Genomic DNA, 14439 nt, shown 5'->3' with positions numbered 1-14439 from the left:
TTGTTTGTAATTCCCCAGGAGAAAGACCCAGAGCCTCCCTACTAGGCATCATAGGTACATAGTCTTCTGGTCGGCGATCTGGTTTCTAAGAGGGTGGAAACAGGCTTTTTTACCTCTTGAAATTTAGTACAAGAACTCATTTAAGCCTCATTGACCAGCTTAGGTAGCCCAGGAGTGACCTCGCCTGGCAGCTGCAGCAGGTTGCGCGTGCAGTAGGGAGGCACACACGCTCGTTTTGGGAAATTGCCAAGAGAATGTAAACTGGAGAGCTGGAGCACACTGGAAATCTGGTTGTGGGCCTTTGTCTCGGAGAGTGAGCTGTGAGGACATCCCTGTCCTTTGGCTGTGGCTCACGATAGCTGGAGGTCTCTTCAATGCAGTGTTTCTGGTGGGGACAGCTGACTCTGCTGATTTGCAGAAGCTTCAGCTTTTTGGGGTGTCATTTTCATCATCTGTCTGGGGTCTCCCCACTTCCTTTCACTTTTTCCATTACACCCTAACTCTCTGGTGCTCGGATCCCAGGGTCTCACGTTAAGCGTTAAGGCTAGCCCTCTGCCACTAAGCCACAGCCTTAGATCTCCATGAACCTTTCCTCCCTCCCTCCCTCTCTCCCTCCCTCTCTCCCTCCCTCTCTCCCTTCCTCCCTCCCTCCCTCCCTCCCTCCCTCCCTCCCCTTTTCCCTTTTTATTTTCCTCAAGTTTTATATATATTCATATATATGTATATATGGTATACATGTATGTGTCTGTACATGTTTTTGCATGTATGGATGCAAGTGAGTACACATATGTGGGAAATATGCATATTTTTGCATATATGGATGCATATTTGTGTGTGTGTGTGTCTGTCTGTCTGTCTGGTATTCCAAGTGAGCATTCCTCTCACTTGGCATTTACAAAGGTTGGTGGATCTTGAACTCTGATGACAAACACTTTAACCTCTGAGCCACCTCCCCAGCCCTACTTTGAATTTAGAATTTAGCGTCTGACTAAGTAGGGTAGAAGAGACAGGCTGCTGAGATGTTTAGTTAGGTGGGGAGGATCACTGCATGTGACACAGACTACAAGGCCTCCAGGCCATTGCTTCCTGGTGTCAGTCTTCACCGCTGCTTGCTGCTTGGAAGAGCTGGATGGTTGCTAGGGACTTCTCCTTGTGGGAGAATCAGGTTTCTCAGTTTTGAACTGCCTAGAGCCTGAGAAAGGCTAGAGGAGCCCTTCCAAAAAAGATGACCAAAAGAATGCGTGTGTCACTGTGAGGAAAAGAGAGAAGCACATTCAGCAATGTCTCTGGCTGGGTGGACTCATCATCCACTGTGCTAGAGGATGCTAGAGGGTATCCAGGAGAGCCCGGGCTTCACGACTAAATAGAGGTTGGAGCAGGGCAGCTGACATCTGTTTCCCAATGGGTTAGGTCACACGTGGGGCGAATGTGCACAGCTCAGCCCAGTTACCTACTTCTGAGATGAGGTGGTATGTCTTGGGCAGGTCCAGGGACACTCCTCAGTCATGACTAAGCCATGTGCTGTGAAGGAATGTGAGCTGAGCTGGGGCCTGCGTTCAAACACCAGTCACCACAGGCTTCCTACCTAGAGCAGTCCCATCAGTTTGGTGGCCATCTCAGAGCTGGACACACACGGCCTGCACCATTGCAGGTGGCAGCTTCAGCTGGCATGAACAGATGTTCAGGTGTGACCTAGAGGTGAGCGTCCATGGAGTCCCTGACTCTCAGCTTAGGTGGAGACAAGGAGTGAATGGTTTGTGGGCATGTGGTAGACTGTAAAAGATGGGTGCCGAGAGCTGGCCAGCCAGCTCTTCCCCTCTGTGTCCTGGCATCCTCTGCGTCGCTTGTCCCTTCTGTGGTTGGCTTGGGCAGGTTAAAACATGTGTGTGTGTGTGTGTGTGTGTGTGTGTGTGTGTGTGTGTGTGTGTGTCTCAGAGATCTTGTTAAAGTGGGAAAGGATGGGGAGTGAATGGCACATGCAAAAATCTGGTCACACACTGACCCATAGCTGAGCCACTGGGCTCACCGGTTTCTTATCAGAAAAGTTCTCGGCAGCACAGGTTCAAACCTCCCATCTGCCACTAACCAGACTTAGGACTTTCTGGTCTGTGGTATTCACATGTTCTGGCCAAGACGATGGTTTCCAAGGTTACTTCTAGGAGGTTTTGAGTCCTCTCTTTTCTTCTGTATCCTGAAGTAGCTACTGTGCGGGCTATTGCCAGTGTGGCTTCTCAGAGTGGTTATCGTGGGCTCCTTCATACATTGTGTGGTGGTTTGAATGAATTCTCCTCCACAGTCTCGGGCATTTGGATACTTTGTCCCCAGTTAGTGTTGCTGTTTGAGATCTTGGAGGTGTGGTCTTGGAGCAAGCAAATCTTGTTACTGCAGGGTTTAAGAGTTTAAAGACCATTTTAAGCCTGTCATGGTGGTGGACATCTTTAATCCCCATACTCAGGAGGTCAAGGTAGGCAGATCTCTTGAGTTTGAGGCTAGCCTGGTCTACAGAGTGAGTTCTGTTCCAGGATAGCCAGGGATACACAGAGAAACCCTGTTTCACAAGGACCAAATAAATTTAAAAGACAAAAAGGAAGGCTGTTGGAAACCCCCATCCCTCTTACTGCCTGTTAGCTATGTTGCCTTGGGTAAACAATGGAGACCATTTCCAGTTCCTTCTCTTGACTTCCTGCTGACGGTTTAAGACATGAATTCTTAGCTTCCGTTTCAGCCGCTGTGTCTGCCTCTTACTGCCATGCTTTCTGGACTTGAGGGAATCTTACCTCTCTGCAACCGTAAGCCCAAGTAAACTCCCCCTTCTGTACGTTGCCTTGATTCTGTATCACATCAGTAGGAAAAAGCAATGCCTATACAGACCCAGCCTTCTTCAGAGGACCGAGACCTATGAAATCAAATTTGAGAAGTTCACAGATTCCTTATCCTCCACGGCCTCGGGTTATCCAAAATTGTCAGGTTCCCTTTATTGTCTTACAATTACAAGGACGCACACATCTATCTACAAGGACGCACATGGTAAATGTCCCTGCCAGAAAGAAACGTGGGTTGCTAATAGTGCTTTTTGTTTGTGTACAAGATATTTTACTAACTAAATCTGGGTTCTTTGTGGCCATCCATGGCTGTTATTAAGCAGAGGAACATAAAACAAAGTGCTAGGCCAACAGGGTCTGTTGGTCTGCTTTTCACTGTTAGAATGAAATGCCCAAGGCTGGTTAATTTGTAAAGAAAAGACATCCGTTTAGCTTAGTCTGGGAGGTGGAGAGCTTGGTTCCAGCATCTGCTGGCTTTGCTGAGGTCTCTTTGACATACAGCATCACACTGTGAATCAATTGGAGAGAGGGAGGGGGAGGAGGTATTGGGGAGGAGGAGGGGGAGGGAGAGGGAGAGGGAGAGGGAGAGGAAGATGTTACACAGTGAGTTGAGGAGACATCGAGGGACCCGGACCTCTTTTCTAGCAACCCACTCTGGCAGCAATCACCTCAGAAGACCAGCTTTGGCATTTCCCAAGGGTGAGACCCTCCAATGACCTAGATACCTCCCATCCCCCAATGACCTAAATACCTCCCATCCCCCAATGACCTAAATTCCTTCCACAAGGCCCCATCTTTTTGTTTCTTTGTTTGTTTCCTGGGGCAGAGGGACTGTAGCTCTTAAAGGCTCTACCACCTCCCAGCATTGCTGTACTGGGGACCAAGCTTCCAACTCTCAAACCCTTGGAGAACAAACTGCATCTACACCACAGCACAGCCGTCCTAGCGACTACTAGGGATCGAAACCCCATTTGGAATGGAGCTGCTGCTTGGTAGCTGCTCATCTATCACTGCCACCTCTGACCCACCCTTTCCTGCACTTCATGTCATTATTCTCCCAGGTTTTTTTTTTATAATTGTGAACTGTGAACCACTGGTTCAGGTGGACCTAGATAGAGGCACAGCACCTCTGGGCCTGGTGTGGGACAGTCTCAGCTGTGCTGTGACTCAGCCCACCCCACTATCTTCCAGCACCGACTTAAGCTCAAAGCAGCCATTTTTATGACATGTCAGAGCACACATTTAGTGTTTACATGCTTCAACCATCATTATCCATGAGGATAAGGGTCCCCTGAATGGCCAAACTACCAACCTGTGCACTGCTTTGCCTTTCCCCCTATGCCACACTCGTGTTCCTTGTGTTCCTTTTGTCTTCCCTTTGAGAGGAGACAGGCTCGTGAGCCAGCCTGTCCCGTGCTGTCGCCATCGCCTCCCGCTGATTGCTACCATCATTTAATTACTGTTTATGGAAATCCCCGTAGCACGCACGTCAGAGTAACTAACTGTGGTTCCAATTTAAGAACCTACCTCTGTGACCCGGAAACATTGGGCTGCAGTCCAGGGTCAGCTCTGGAAGTTGCAAACACCTTTCCTCTGGGGACTGATACTCTGGCATCTTGGCAGTTGCTCCCCTCTGTCACTGGGCCTGGGGTTGCTTACTTCAGGCTTCTCGCATCCCTCCCGCCTTTGAAAGGGCAGAGTAATTGGAGAGGTGCACGGAGCTGTGGGCCTCACAGGCTGATTTAGCACAAGGCAGAATGAAAGAACTGCTTTTGGGAAGCCAGGTTCATTAGGGTACAAGGACTCTTGCCTGCTCTTGGGGTATGGGACCTTGCTGAGTGAGTGGGTGCTCTAGCAATCTATTTAGTCACCCATTATAAAAGAGACTCACAAACGGGTCCTTTTATTTTATTTTTAAGTATCAGCTGTAAAGATCTAGCCATGCATTGTAACCCCAACCTCCGGAACAGCTAACTAATCTGCCTGCTGAATTTCCCGGAGTTCAAGGCCAGCTGAGGTGGCCTAGGGCTCTGAGCTCCCACAGCATGGCCATGCAAACATCTCAATAGCTAGTTTGCCAATTAGCTAATTGAGTCAGAGAAATGATAAGCTCTTTGAAGTGTTCCCTGTGCCTTTTATATTTCTTGAACATTCTGAATCATTAGGCTGCGTGGCGGGTGGTTGGTCGAAGGTTTGTTTCCCTGAGCCGCTCCGCAGTGCGCTGGCTTGAGGAGGGATCCGCACATCATCTTTGGAGCCCGGTGCGCCTTCTGTGCTGCAGAGCCCCAGGCTGGACCAGGTGCTCCCAAGTCTCTTCCGAACGTGATGCATGTCTGCTTCTCTCTCCCTTTCTGTTTCCAAGGATGTTAACACAGGCGAGGGCAGTGAGTTTGCAGACAGTGGGATCGAAGGGGCCACCACGGACACGGACCTCCTGTCCAGGAGATCCAATGCCACCAACTCCAGCTACTCGCCTCCCACAGGCCGAGCCTTTGTGGGCAGCGACAGCGGCAGCAGTTCGACTGGGGATGCTGCACGCCAGGGGGTGTACGAGAACTTCAGGCGGGAACTGGAGATGAGCACCACCAACAGCGAGAGCCTGGAGGAGGCTGGCTCTGCGCACAGCGACGAGCAGAGCAGCGGAACCCTCAGCTCCCCGGGCCAGTCGGACATCCTGCTGACGGCTGCGCAGGGCACTGTGCGGAAGGCTGGCGCGCTGGCAGTCAAGAACTTCCTGGTACATAAGAAGAATAAGAAGGTGGAGTCGGCTACCCGGAGGAAGTGGAAGCACTACTGGGTGTCCCTGAAAGGTAAGGGAGGCCAGCCCAGATGCATGCTGGGAGTGCCAACGGGTGCATTCCACAGGTACTCACACAATGGCCTTCTGTTATGCAACATTTCATAATTGTATATTCAGAACATAGTCTGTCTAGAAATACAACATTAGTTGTACATTTTTTTCAAATCCTGGGGTGAGGTAAGGGCCATCACTGAATAACTAAAAGATCTGGTTTGGGATTTGGTTTTGTTTTTCTGTCTCTGTTTTCAAGACCGGGAATTGGACCCAGGGCCTCTCACATGTCACATGTCACATGTCACATGTCACATGTTACATGTGCACCACAGCTCTGTCTCACATCCCCATAGCTCTTTGTAGATTTATATTTGTTTTGAGGTACCAAATTGCCCAGGCTGGACTTGACTTTGTAATTCTTCTGCCTCAGCCTCAGGGGTAGCCATCAAACCTGGCTAATTAACCCATTTTTAAATATATGATATGACATTGTTGACTATAGTTATGTACGACATGGTAGGGAGGCCTCTAGAGTTAGTCATCTGAGTGGATGGAAGCTTTATGTCTCTGGTATAGTAACTTTCTTGGCTTGTTACCCACCTCTCAATGCTGTCTGATTGTTTTCTGGGCTTCATGGTTGTCTTGGTTTCATTTCTGTTGCTGTGATAAAGTACTCCAAGCAAAAGAATCATAGCGGGGTAGGAAGAGTTTCTTCGGCTTACAGTTCTAAGTTACAGTCCATTGTTTTGGGGAAGTCAAGGCAGGAACCCAAGCAAGTAGTCACATCACATTGATAGTCAAAAACCAAGAGTAATGAATGTACCCGGTCTGCCTGCTTTGCTTGCTCTCTGCCAGCTTTCCCCACCCTATACAGTTCATGACCCTCTCTGCCTAGGGAATAGTATTGCCCACAGTGGGCTAGGTCTTTCTACATCAGTTTACAAGACAGTGTCCCCTAGACAAGCTCGTAGGCAACCCCAAGAAAGACAATTACTCAATTGAGACTCTCTTCCCAGGTGACTCTACGTGTGGCAAGTTGAAATTTTGAAGCCACCGATGTAATAGTTCAGTGAGAGGAACATGTCACATCCAGTTTTCTCATGGACTGAAGGACAGTGATGAAGCCAGAGTTCCCCTCCAAAATTTTGTTTACATTTGTTCAAGTTTATATCTCATCTCACACAGTGACTATTGTGGAGAGAGGAATCCTTAGCTTTAATCCAAGGAAACAGCCAATGGCTTGAAAAAAGTCTTTAACTTTTAAATGGTAGAATATCACCAATTTTACAGGCTTCAACCTGATGCAAACAGCATGTCTAAGTCATCATTCATTTCTGAAGAAGTCACTATTTTGTAGTCCAGCCGTGTTTATTGGGGTACCTTTGGCTGTGCGCATAGCAGACATGGGTACCAACACTCTTGCTTCTCAGAGAAGCCTAGCGCTTACAAGTTGTTACCACTCCTGCATGCTTTCCTGAAGAGGGCCGTGTGTCTGCCTGGCCCTACTTGGGTCTGGAGACTTGGTAGTTTATTTGAGCAATAAATGTGCTTAAATACATGTGCTGGTTTTGTTACAAAGCTAGATTTGAGATTGGGAATCTCAACTGAGGGGGAGGGGTGAGATGGGAAACACACAGGAGGAAGAAGCCAGGGCTGAGCTAGTACAGCTGAGGTCAGCGTGGGGATATCCTGCAGTAGAAGTAGAGGCCTGGACCTGCACAAAGCCCTGTTCAGTGAGGCTAGTGTATACCTGGGTGGCGTGTGCAGCTCGCTCCTAGAGGACAATCAGGGCATGCACCATCTCCTTTTCCATTGCCGGTGCTAGCTGGATGTTTTGTTTGCTTGTCTTTGTTTTGATGCCTGCTGAAGTAGGAACCAATGTACGTGGTTAGGCTCTGTGCTGTGCCTCCCAGACACCCACGATGACGAGGGCAGCGGAGGCCCAGGTCCTCCCTTATGTTGTTTGGTTACTCTTGAATCTCGGTGTTCCTATGGTGTGGGATCACGCTTATGAAACACAGATGTTTATCCTATGGCATACTTTGGAAAGGCATTACTGGCCTTTTTCACTCACCACCTGCCTTAGTCTCATTTGGAGATGTGCCATGGGGTCGCCTCTGGAGGCCACCGCCATGGTTCTGCTATGATGGATGAGCTGGTGAAGAACTCTTCTCCTTTTTCAGCCCCCTGCCCCAAGCAGGTTCACACCCCTTGTTCCTCTATCCACTTCTATTGGGTAACTATTCCTGGGGAGGCATGAACAATTATCTACTTGCCCCCTGATGGGAAACTGACAACAGGCCAGAGTAAGGACATCACCCAGGCCCGATTTGAGTTCATAAGTTTATTGGAGTTACTTACTCGGCCATGAGGGAGGGGTTACTCAAAGACAGCTGGATCACCAACAGCTCACCCCAGCATGGATGTCAGCTCATGAAAGCCAACACTCTGGTGCTTGCTGCACAGCTTAGGGGGAGTTCAACAAGCTGGAGAGGATCTCTCCCGGGTACCTCTTCAGGCAGCTCTGCTTGTCCCAATATTTATGAGTTTGAGGAGCAAAGCGCCTAGAGCATCTAGCCAGTCAGGGACTTCCGGGAGGTTTGATGGATTCATTTACTTGCTGAGTTTCGAGGAGATTCTTTGCTGGGTGGATATTTCATCCTACCTCAAGAACATTCTGAGTCTGAGCATGCTTCCCTGAAAGATGTGGACCCCCACTCCCCCAACCACCGTTGGAGGAATACGCCACACAGCACACCGCTTCCTTCACGTCAGTAATTGCTGCTGAGGACTAAGACCCGACATGAAGACCACCTACATCACACACACCTACATCCCAGTTGTCCCTGCTGCATTCTGTGTTGTGCTTCCTACTTACTGAATCATGAAGTTGGAGACAGTCCTCATGTTAGCATGCCTGGACCGCTGTAATACAGGGCCACACGCTGGATGTCTCGAACAACAGAACCTGTCAGTCTGAGGTACAAGGGTGGCTGGGCTGCCTTCTTTTGAGGCCTCCCATCTTGAGGTAGTGGTCACTGTCTTCCTTTGGGTCTCAGCGTGTGCTCTTCCTTCTGTAGTGACTGTCCAGTGTCCATCTGATAGGACCCGAGTCGTTAGATTAAGGGACACCTGTTATGACAACCCTTTACCTTAACTGCCACTTTAAAGGTTACATCTACAAATACAATCCAGTTTCTGGAGTCCTGGGGTTCAGGACTCAGTGTGGGGTGTGAAGAGGGATGATTTTAAGCTTTGAGAAGGGCCTGGATGTCATCCGAGTCTCTTCTTACCCTGCATTTAAGAATATAATTTCTTGGTATGGAATAAAAATCAGATGACTCTTTTTACTCGGGTCATAGCAGAGCTGGCTGTTTCATTTGTGCCTTTTCCTTCAAGAATAAGTGACCCAGGAAGCTGTAGTGTTGGCATTGAGGACCACATGAGAGAAGGGAGCCATCACACTGTCTCCATGACCCAGATCTGGGTGACACAACCTGACAGGAGCCACCCATCCTTTCACGTCTGAATCTTGACAGGTTCTTGTTTTCTGTTGACAAACTCGGAGCTTCGCTCTTCCCACACGAGAGCTGTTCCATTTTCCTAGTGTCCCTTGGCTACTGGGGCCCTAAGGGACCCACCTGGGGACTCTGGGGTAGAAAAGATTCCATTTTCAAAGACTTCTAGAATTACTCTCTGGAGGGATGCTATTGACAGCTTAATAACCCAAAGGTCAAGTTCAAGTGAAGCTCACAATAAGCAGACTTTTATCAGAGTATGTGGTCTTGGATTTGTTTCTTCATGTTAGTCTTAAAAAAAAAATGGAACAGGTTGAAAATGAATAAAATCCAGTTTCGTCCACCTACTGTGATAGATCATTTTAAACCAAAGTTGCGGGACTAGAAGTATTTGAAAGACTAGACTGTGTCCAGGCTAAGCACATATCAGGATTTTTGTTCCAAACCTGAGCTCCATGTGTTGCCACTTCAATGTTAAAAAGGTCTACAAATTGTTCGTTTCATAATAGTCATGGAGATCGTCGAAAGCTGCATTTCCTAACAGCACTACTGACATTTTCCAGAGAAAATGTCTTCGTTGTAGGGACTAAGACAGTGGAAACACATACAGGTAAATCAGCTCTTTGCATTAGAGCAAAGTCCCTGCGATGCTCAGCTTACAAACAGAAAAGGTTTGCTCTGGCCCACAGTGTTGGGACTTTAGCTTGTGACTGATTGGGCATGTAGTGAAGCAGTGGCTCATGGGAAGAGTGTGTGGCAGAGCTTACTGGAGAGCGAGGAGAGGAAAGAGAAGGGGCTGGAACTAGATTGTCCCTTCAAGAACACCCAGGCCAGTCCTGCTTCACCTTCAACATCTTTCTTAGGGATCAAGACTGCACTGCATGGGCCTTGATACACTTGAGATCCAAAGTCACTATTGCGCACCAGTTGCCGTAAGGTGGGCACCAAGTAAGGGCAACCAAAATATAGACAGGATCTCTCTTGGGTGGTTGCCTTGGAATTCAGTTTGGCCTTGAACTCTCAGAGATCCGCCCATCTCTCTCTCCTAGGTGCTGGGGTTAAAGGTGTGTACCATCATGCCCGGCACCTTGAGAACATATTATTTTGTTATTTGTTTTTCTCTTTAATGTGTGAGCCACTTTAATGCACAGAAATGGGACATGACCTCCCTCTTTGGGTTTCCTTCAGAAAATTTGAAGTCTTTAGGATCCCAAGTATTATGAAAAAAAAAAAGAGAATTGAGACAGGAGAGCCAATAGCATATGTTTAAATTTATGTATGTATATTTTGGATATGTGAATGGTTTAATTGTATTAATGACAGAGTCCTGTCAAGAACTGGCATTTTCAAATAATATTTAAATGACATAGAAAATGCTTTAGGGATTAAGTATAAAGAAGGCTTTAAATTATATATAGTATTACCCCTCCCCCTCGTTTTTTTTTTTTTACTATTATGTATATATTTGTACCCAGTGCTTGTGTGGCAGTCCTTTTTTCCTTGCATCTTTATGTGCATTCTGGGGATAGAACTTAGTTCACATGTTTGTGTGGCTAATGAGTAAGCCCTGTGAGAGACCTCCCTGGCCTCCTTACGGACTTCCGTGTTTGTGTGTGTGCACGTGAACCTGTATATGCACACAAGCCTGGCGGAGGGGAAATCGCATTTTAACCAGTGTGATTTCCCATTGATCTGCTCCTTTCCACATCACGCACGGGTGGGGCCTCTTTAGAGATTCCTGCCGTAACCAAGCGTTGGACTTTCAAGGGCTTTGCAGGTCCTATAAAGTTAGCTCTTCACGGGGACTGAGGAGAGGGGTGAACAGGGTGGATCGGTTGAGTTGAAGTTGTGGATGAGTTCTGTTGTTGTTCCAGCCAGAGCTGTGGCCCAGTTGTGACCATGTCGCATGTTAAGTAACCAGGGTGTGTTCTCACACTGAGCCTCGGGTCCTGGCCATTCAGGAGCTACTTTTCAAGCTCACCAAGTGTTTCTCTTTTTGCTGTCCACTGGTTTCATAGTATAATTAAAGATGGGCCAAGGGTCTAGCTTCCCTAAGACCTTCCTGTGAGTTCCACAGACGTCCTGTTTCAGAAAAAAGGAGGACATATTTTTATTCTAGAAAAAAGGGTTATAGATCACCTATCTCACACACACACACACACACACACACACAGGTCCGGTATAACTTTTCACCACGGGTACAGATCCACGGCACACTTTTTAGACTTCCTGGTTGAGGATCAGAGGAGGCCACTTGGGAGTAAGCTCTAAGGGAAGGAAGTGTCTATCTTCAGGCTCTAAGGGAAGGAAGTGTCTATCTTCAGGCCCCGCTAGTGATCGCCTGTGGGAGTCTGTCCAGCTGTGTTTACAGTCACCACTGGGGTTGTGTGCCCCCAAAGTCTGCATTGTTTGAGGACAAAGACAGGGTCCCTGGCTGCCTGGGAACTCTCAGAGTAGATCAGGCCAACCTGAAACTCACAGAGACTCACCTGCCGCTGTTCCAAGTGCTGGGATTATAGGAGTGTGTGGGCACATCCACCCACAAGAACACTTACAACTAAACGTTCAGAGTCACAGTAGGGCTCTAAGGACTTGAAGGCATCCGTGAAGGATCCCTCTACGTCGGGAGCTGTAGTGACTCAAGATCTTTACTTTCCCATAAACCCATCCAAGACCTGATTGCAAGCAGCACCTCGTAGTCCTTCCCTCTTGGGTCCCCACTCTTTGATGCTCAGCCCTTTCCTGATGACCAGTGTCAGTGCCCCTTAGACGTCTTTCATTGACCAAGTGCACAAAATAACCACTCGGATGCCATTCTGTTTCCTCAGGTTGCACGCTCTTTTTCTACGAGAGTGATGGCAGGTCTGGGATAGACCACAACAGTGTCCCCAAGCATGCTGTCTGGGTGGAGAACAGCATCGTGCAGGCCGTACCTGAGCACCCCAAGAAAGATTTTGTCTTCTGCCTCAGCAACTCCCTGGGCGATGCCTTCCTCTTCCAGGTTTGTGGGGTATCTCCATTGCACACGGGGCTTCCTGTCTTGCCCAGGTATCCCGCCCTCCCCTTTAAAATAATGGTGAAATTCTTTACGAAAGAGACAGAAGTAGTAATGACAAAATAAATAGCCGTGATGGACTGCAGAGCCCTCAGGCAGAGAGTGTGAGTGTGAGGCCCAAGGAGAGTTGTGCGTTGGGTTTGAGAAAGCTGCCGTGTTTGATGCGAGCAGATGGCTTTCTTGTGTAGCTTCAGTAGCACTAGATAGCACTCAGAATAGGATCATGCGCTCCTTAATTTAGGTGTGATTCGAGCTGTCAAATTTTTTATCATAATATGTTCTCTGCTAATATTAATCATAAGGTAAAATAATTACATCCCAGAAAGGACTGGTTGTCCCTAAATAGTTTCTCTTTCTCTGCTCACCAGAACTTTTATATCTAGCATTCTTGAAAGTCTGCTAATTGTTTCACAAAAATACTTCTCCGCTTCGAGGTTAACATTTCCTTTTATAGTGAGTCCTCTGAGTTTGCAAGAACTTTTTGTGCTTTTAACGAGGAAGGCTCCCCTCATTTATCCCACTAATGTGATGAAGACCACAGAGAAAGCTCAATGCACAGGATACAAACGCAATTTTCAGTGAATCCCAAGCTGAATGTGCAGCCACTAGCCAGGACAAGAAGGAGGCTTAGACCCTCCGTGGCCGCATGACACTCATATATACACATCGACCTGCTTGTGAAACAGAGCAAATATGCCTTTTACCATCCAAGCCAACACACCTGTATCTGAGAGTGACTTGACTTATTGTTTGTTTATTTATTTATTTATTTATTTTTAAGAGAAAAGTTTGCAGGTTGGCAGAGGGGAATCTTGTGGGCGTGGGTAGTGGCAACTCGGTTCTGCATTTACTTCTTTGTGTATAGAGTAGGAGAAGGGTGTGGAGGTCAGGGGACAGCTTGCAGAAGTCAGTCTTCTTATTCCATCACGTGGGTTCTAGGGATCAAATTCAGGTCATCAGGCTTGGTGCCTTGAATTGCAAAGTCACCTTGCCAGTTCTTCATTGGCGAGGGATAGTTTTTCTGGGTATAATATTCTTACTTGACAGCCTTATTGCCATGCATTGGAAACTGCTATCCCTCTGCCTCCATAGCTTCAAAGAGAAGCCCATTGTCATTCTTATGACTGCCCTACTTCTATGATGAATTTTTTTCTTTGGTCATTGTAATGACTTCATTGTTAAGTAGCTTATAATGTGATTTTGTATCAATCACTGAGTTTATTCTTCTCAAAATTCATTGTGTTTCTTGTGTGTGTAGATTGTGTGTGTGTGTGTGTGTGTGTGTGTGTGTGTGTGTGTGTGTGTGTGTGTATGTGGTGTGTGTGTTTTACATCCTCATCTACAGGCATCAGGGAGAGATAGAGACACTGGACCTGGCTTGGGCTTTGAGGCTTCCAAAGTGGCAAACCCCCTAATCCTTTCTAAACAGTTCATTAGGTGGGGACTACCCATGCAGACATGAGCCTATTGGGGGCACATTCATTCAAACCTAGCAGCAAGCACACTTAGCCTCTGAGCCATCTGCCCAGCCCCTCCTACAAATATATCAATTTTCTGATTAATGCTCTCTGTTTATAAGTTAACCACTTCAAAAGATTTACTATAAAAAGCTATGTTAACTTGGGAGCAAGGTGATATTTCCTAAATTAGTGGTCAAGGGCCTGGGGACCAGTCTCAGTTGGCTGTGTTTGCAGTGTGCAAGAAGTCCTGAGTTCACAGTCCAACTTTACTATTGCCCTCATACTTCACTTCTTTAGAAAAGGTGCCCATTATTTTTCTGTCTCTCCGGCAGTGCTCCCTGTCTTCAAGGTGCTCCACAGTGGGGCGTCTCTCAGTAGCTTGTCTTATTGATTGGATGGTTCACCCCACGTGTGAACCTGATGCTCGCTCAGAAAGGCAGGAGGCCTCCAGGGTGCACACTGGATGTCAGGGTGGAGCTAACCCAAGCCCCTCTCTCCTCACACCCTCCTGTTGTCTGAGTGTCCTGCCAGTGTCACTACTGAGCCTAAGCAGTGGTGACAGGGAAGCATCCAAACAGTGGAGCCGCTCCTAGGGAACTCCTGTCAGCCACTCGCACCTGCTTATCAGATGCTTATCTGACCTACAGCAAGGCCTCCTGTTGTTTCTCTTCCTCACCTCTGCTATGAGTTCCCACTGAAAGGACCTACTCGGCCACAGAAATGCTAGCGGGATCCACCCGACAAGTCACATTGTACAGAATGCTTTTTGAGGCAACATGAGACTTTATTC

At 47.6% G+C, this 14439-nt stretch overlaps 1 protein-coding gene across 8 annotated transcripts in view; it reads left to right on the top strand.

Moving 5' to 3' along the window:
- The window catches only part of Tiam1 (TIAM Rac1 associated GEF 1), a 348754-nt gene that overhangs the window by 239312 nt on the left and 95003 nt on the right, over positions 1–14439 (top strand). For all 8 annotated transcript variants that reach the window (XM_039088432.2, XM_063270597.1, XM_039088430.2 and 5 more), the window contains 2 exons: positions 5185–5632; positions 11963–12135. In XM_039088432.2, coding sequence (XP_038944360.1) covers positions 5185–5632; positions 11963–12135 — 621 coding nt within the window. The remainder of the gene's footprint in view (positions 1–5184; positions 5633–11962; positions 12136–14439) is intronic.

This window comes from Rattus norvegicus, chromosome 11 (assembly GCF_036323735.1).
Source record: "Rattus norvegicus strain BN/NHsdMcwi chromosome 11, GRCr8, whole genome shotgun sequence".
Lineage (NCBI taxonomy): Eukaryota > Metazoa > Chordata > Mammalia > Rodentia > Muridae > Rattus > Rattus norvegicus.
This window is presented reverse-complemented; position numbering and strand designations above follow the sequence as displayed.